This window comes from Pterocles gutturalis, unplaced genomic scaffold (genome assembly GCF_000699245.1).
Source record: "Pterocles gutturalis isolate BGI_N339 unplaced genomic scaffold, ASM69924v1 scaffold38617, whole genome shotgun sequence".
NCBI lineage: Eukaryota > Metazoa > Chordata > Aves > Pterocliformes > Pteroclidae > Pterocles > Pterocles gutturalis.
Window position 1 is genome coordinate 33,530 of NW_010111633.1, and position 6,223 is coordinate 39,752.

Here is a 6,223-nt window from a genome sequence, read left to right on the forward strand (position 1 = left end):
TACATTTTGATTACAAATGAGACCCTCCTCTCCATCCTAGTTTCAAGTTCTGGGATACTCCCGTCTCCTTAGCAGGCATTACTGGCAAAGGGTGTGTCACCAGCCAAAAGTTCATGTAATGTCTGAATGCAACCCAGTTCTGAAGCAGCTTGTGAAAGCAACATAGATGGTACTTGCCTTGATGTTTCATATTTCGATTAAAAACATTTGATTCTGCACCTTTCATGGCACAGATATGAGAGTTCAAGCCAGGCAGAGGTGTCAGATGCTTTTACAGAAAGCCACAAATCATTTCAAATAAATAAGACAATTATTTAATAATTAATCTTATTGTTATGCAGCATCTTGCATTTGTTTCCATACGAAAAGGTAAATAAGAAGTTCAGATATTAATGTCATATGTTTGAGAAGGACCAGGTCCTGACCCAAAGCAGTGTATTTTTAAGGAAATTCATTGAACTCAGACCGACTTCTCATGGTATCTCCATACAGAATGAAGTACTGTTGACAATGCATCTTCTTTATTTTTTTTTTCTTTCCCAGGAGCTGTGGTCAGTGAGCTTTAAAATCCTAAGATCAAAAATTAAAAATGTAAATAAAATATGAGTTTTGTGTCAGCAGTAATATAAACTCCATGAAAATACTCTCAGGGCGAAATAAACATTCCTTAAATCACAACACTTTTTTAAATCCCTGTGAAGTTACTCACTAAAGAAATGCACATAGCAGTTTAGAAGGACTCATGCATGTTGAGACAAACATTTTTACAGCAGAGAAAGGGAAATCTTTCACATGTGTCTGCCCACAGTATAGCTAGTTTTATGTGATCTTCCCAACACAAATAAACCCAAGTGAAGGTGTAGTACATTTTTTGATTTTCATTATAACGATTAATTAAGTAATGCTGCACATCCATAAAATTTATGCTGTTTATTACATGTACCTAATGGTTATTCCCATTCATACAGTGCGACGTGTCCCACAACGTACAGAATGAGTTCACGTCTTCTTTTTTGAGTTTCAGTGTTTAATACTTTCCTGCAAAGATAACCTAGCAATGAGCATACATCTTTCTACTGGCTGTCCCTTGGAAATGGTAACCTACAGGAATCTAGCGGCCTCTTTGCAGAAACGATTGCAAAGCTGAACTAGCACAGATGTGATTGCATGTCTGTTTTACCTAACCTTTATCTGTTTTCAGAGAAAACATGAAAATGGTTGGTTAAGGTAGCTCTTTTTTGAAAAAAACAACAGTGTCTTTCATTTCCTTACCGAACATGGAAAATCTGGTGAAAGAATGAAAAATGGACTCCTGTTCTTCTGTAACATATAATTTCTTTTTTATTGTATTTATTTTTTAGAAAATATACTGAACAACAGTTGCAAGACAATAGATAGTTTTGCACAATTCAACAGCAGCTGGAAATTTAGGATTTCTACAGATAAAATTTTTTTTAAATCAACAAGAGCAACTGATTAAAAAATAAAACTTTTTTACAAATTTTGAAATAACATATTTTCTTACATTCTTTGTAACAGGCGGTTCTGCTAATCTAACCTGCCGAGCTTTCTTTGGATATAGTGGAGATGTCAGTCCTTTAATCTACTGGATGAAAGGGGAGAAATTTATTGAAGATTTGGATGATAGTCGAGTCTGGGAAAGTGATATCAGGTAAAAGAAAAAGCATTTTGTTTTTTCAGACAGTATCTTTTTTTGATAGTTAATGTTCTGTGTAACACTTGTTATCACAGACTAACTCAGGAAGGCTTTGGGTCTGATCTCTGTTTTTGCAACATCCATTTTTTGCCTTTTCAACTCCATTGGCAGAGAAAAGAAGAATGCATTCCTTGGCCAGATCTGACATTAGAGAGCTGCAAAAGCAGAACAGCTGCCTGACGTGTACTCTAGTGTAACCAGCTGGAATTTGCATAGTGACTTTTTCAAACTGTGGCAATCTACAATAAGAACCATTAAGACAGTTACTAAGATGAAATAAAGAAACATAAACACACTAAGGAAAACAGCTCAAAAAAAGTATTTTAAAACATGGAGCCTTAAATAAATGCTGAAGTCTGGGTTCTCTTTTGAAATGTTTTGATTTCTTTTCTTCAAGGAAAAAAATGAGTTTCCTAGGATGTTATGTGGCCTGTGTGAGCCAAGCATCCTGTTATGTGGGCTGCTTATATCAGCTGAAATACTTGATCTGGCAATTTGCGTCATGTACTTTTACTGCTCCTAAAAGTGCTGCTTCACTTGGAAATTTAGAAAAAAAATGGATTTGTATTGAGAATTACATGCTTGACATAACATACCAACTCTTATCCTATATGAAGATGAAGCATCTACTTGGATCTGAAGAGATTGCTTTTTCATTTATAATTCTGTGTGTATGTAACACTGTGCCTATATATCATGGATAAACCCAGAAATGGAGGCAAATATATTTGTGTGTTACAAAGGAAACTAAATAACCACAGATGTGTTATCTATAGTGATTGTCTGTAACAGAACAAAATGAGATTATTTACTCTTCACCTCTTACTTAGGAGTTTACTATCCCATCAAAAGAAGTCACACTCATGTTCAGCTTAACCTTGGACTTCTTCAGTGTAACCACAGTAACAGAGATAATTCCTTTACCAAAATCAAGAAGGCCACGTAGACACTTAAGGTGATCTTCATGTCCCAGATATAGGCAAAATGGAAGCATATCTCACCCCTGTGTACTCCAGGTTCATTCTATAAAGCTCAAGACCAATACACTAAATGGCACATGGCAATCAAATCTGCTGTATTTCACGTCTAAAGCTTTTCCTAAACCCTTCAGACAGAGACTTGGCATTCTGAAGGCTGATAAAAAGGTGACAAGAACCTCAGTACAACTTTCTTTTTTTTGTGGAGGGAGGAGCAGGAAGGCTGGTTTCCACTTCTTTTGTCAGGTATGATGTGAGTGAGCAGCCTAGAGCAGTTTATCATTCCCTTTGCTGGGTTTCTAAAACCACTGGTGAGCTTGCTAAGAGGTAAAGAAAGCAGTGCCAAGACAGGCAGAGTCTTATGCAGGAAGCCTTTTATTTATCGTCTGTATGAAGGAGCAACATCTGCTATGGTAGTTCTTTCTACTGATTTGTAATACACAGTCAAATTTTATAACACATTCAAGAAATAATTTTTCAGACCTTGGCATGAGCACACTGTTTCTGAGTGACATGTTGAAGAGCCTCAGAAAGTACACAAAAGGTGTGTTTAGCCCAGACTCCTAGAGTGACCCTAAACCCCAAATTAACTGTTTTCACTTTTCTCTCTTCTAACATTTCAAGACTTCACATACTACTGATCAGGTTCTCCATCAGAGTGTTCAATAATATATTATCAGTATTCACACCATCCTGCTTAAAGAAGACAATTAACTGAAGCTCTCATTAACATTTACAAAGCCAAACCTCCTCATTAGAAGTGGAGAAGAAAAGGGCGTGATATAATTTAATTAAGATTTCATCAAACCATAGCCACATTTGAAGCCAGAGTTGTGGATTATAACTAGCATTATTATGTCATGATTATCTAATGCTTTGCTATGATACAAGCACAATTGTAGTAATTGTTGCTTTTTTCTCAGGGTTCTCAAGGAACATCTCGGGGAACAGGAGGTTTCCATCTCATTGATTCTTGACTCTGTGGAAGAGGCAGACCTGGGGAACTACTCATGCTATGTCGAGAATGGAAATGGACGCCGACATGCCAGTATTCTTCTACATAAAAGGGGTAAATATGCAGCTTTTCTTCATGAAAGGGTACATTATTGGGGCGGTCAATTTGCAGAGCTTCTTTCTGTTGCAAGCATGAATTTTGGCTTCCTGAGATATAAAAGGCAATGATTATTTCCCCCAGGCGTGTATACAACTTTCAAAATAAAACAGAAAGGTTGTTGTTAACTATGGCTGTCACTGGGAAAAATACAGTAACACCTTTTAATTACATTTATATAAAAGATGCATTTAATAATTCATGAACTTTAAAACTAATAAAGCTCAGAGAAAAAGAAAATAGGAAGCCATGGGTAATACAACTGTAATAATTTTCTGTAAGAAATAAAATCAAATATTAGAAAAGCCAACAAAAATGCATTTCAGTTCTGCCAGAAATGCCACCTAAACCCCATGCCAGGGGAGTTCCTGCATAGTCTGACTGTGGAGATTTTCCTTCTAACACATTTGCTTAACACCAACATTTCTGAAGTGAAGTAACAAGACAGAAACTTCTAAGGACCTTCCTGTTTCCACTCACCAGTCAGATCCCGTGATTCCAGCCTACCTAATGGCCTCAGCCATCTCCCACAGAGATAATTATGGAGAGGTGGAGAATCTCTTGCAAAGTGAGGTTCCCAGATCCACTTTGTTCACTTTACCTCCCGGAGTGTGCTCCACATGCCTGGGCTTGATGCTCCCCACACTCATGCAGCATCCAGAGCAATGAATAATCAGGAGCAGTATCTGTACTTCACTGTCATTACTGTGTTTTTGTTAGACTGTTTGTAAAGGTGAGCAAACCAGGTTTTTACTGTGGTGCTGAACTACTTGTGGCATTCAAATTTCTATCAAAGCAGTGATGTCTTCCCTAGTTTTAGTCTTGTAACATACAAAGTCTAAGACTAAAAGAAAGCCGTAAATCAAGATGGTGTGACTCATTAATTTAAACATATTTTTGTGTACCTCCAATTAATTGAATAGAACTAATTTGAAGCCATGTTTCTGAACTCTTGTTATCGCTTCGTGAGAGATGCAGATATAAATAACCAGATGTTCTGCTTAGCCTGGCGTTTGCCATGTTTTCTTGAATTTACTGAGATGGGAAATTAACTCATTAAGTAGTTGAACCTCAACATTTTACCAGCTAGTAGTCATATACTCCTAATCCAGAGGGGTTTGAACTCAGAGCAAGAGCTTAACACAACAAACACTGAAATCCAATGGCTTGTGTTTAATAGTGAAATTAGTGCATGCTGCACTGAAAATAAATAATTTTTGAGGCTTAAATTGCTTTAAAACCAATACTTATTTAAATGACGCTGATGGTGTCCTTATTTTCCCTTCCATATAAGCAGTAGCTCTAAGACTGACAACACATAACTCTTTTCTGTTTTGTGACGACCAGCTTTTTAATCTTAACAGTGTGCATGCATAAATTTTGCAAGGGTCTACTTTCCTTGCTTCCTTTCTTGGAGAAATCAGTATGTCAAATACACCACGGTATGTGGCCTCATGATGACATTCTTAAGAGGAGGTAATCTCAATATTTAATTGCCCTTATAAATAGTAAAAAGCCAAAAATAGCAAAAACTCCCCCAAATATTTTTTTTCCTGTATAATTAAGGCTGAATCTGAAATTGTGATTTGGAAGCAGAATCTGTTGTGCCCTCAAAAAACAAAAGGTACCTGTTACAAGTCTTCTACATACTTTGCATGTTGACAGCTGTTTCAGTGAAATGATAAATTAACCATGACAGATAAAAATTTGAGCTAGTCTCTCAGGTCTCCTAGGAAGAGGAGCTTTGCACTGCTTGCTTAGTCTCCTGTATATCACCATGACAACACTTCGTTTTAGGTTTCCTTCCTTAGATCCACATTTAGTCTCTGCTAGGAATAAGCTAGCTGTTTACTAATTTCTGATTATTGGCTCATTTAGAACAATTGGGACCTAACAATCAGGTACATTTGCTTCCTGAACACCAAGACATTTGCAGAGGTATTAGTTTTGGCTGGTTTTCTAGTTTGTGATTTTTTGGTTTTTTTCCAGCAGTGTAAGCTAACAAAAATGCTGAATCTGGAATGTTCACTGGATATCTGAAAAAGAAATCATAATCTTTCTTAAACTTCATATGTGGTACAGTATCACCAGGATCAGAAGGGACGGGAAAGCAGAAAGCTCTATTACTACTGAACAATGAGCGTTTCTGGGAAAAGAGGCATTTAGGGCTAAACACTGCAGTGGGGATTCAGGTATAAAATTTAAGTCTTTGAAACATCCTTGCAACTGCTGCTTCACCCTGGTCACTACATTCTCTGTAAAATTAAACTTCTGGGGGAGCTTTTGGATATGCTTGCAATTACACAGACCCTGAAAGGGCAAGGAGTTCAGAGTCTTTCAGCAAAAACCTGCATGCATCTTCCTCACTCTTCCTGCCAGTCAGCCCAGCAGGGACACACACTCACCTCTCAACTCTTT

General features: G+C 37.1%; 1 protein-coding gene across 1 annotated transcript in view; it reads left to right on the plus strand.

The window, feature by feature from the left end:
* Positions 1–1,539: 1,539 nt before the first annotated feature.
* IL1RAPL1 (interleukin 1 receptor accessory protein-like 1) overlaps positions 1,540–6,223 on the plus strand; it is a gene marked incomplete at its 5' end in the record, with an annotated part of 27,498 nt that continues 22,814 nt past the window's right edge. Inside the window, 2 exons of the mRNA XM_010073788.1 lie at positions 1,540–1,672; positions 3,618–3,763. Of these exons, the coding sequence (XP_010072090.1) occupies positions 1,540–1,672; positions 3,618–3,763 (279 nt within the window). The remainder of the gene's footprint in view (positions 1,673–3,617; positions 3,764–6,223) is intronic.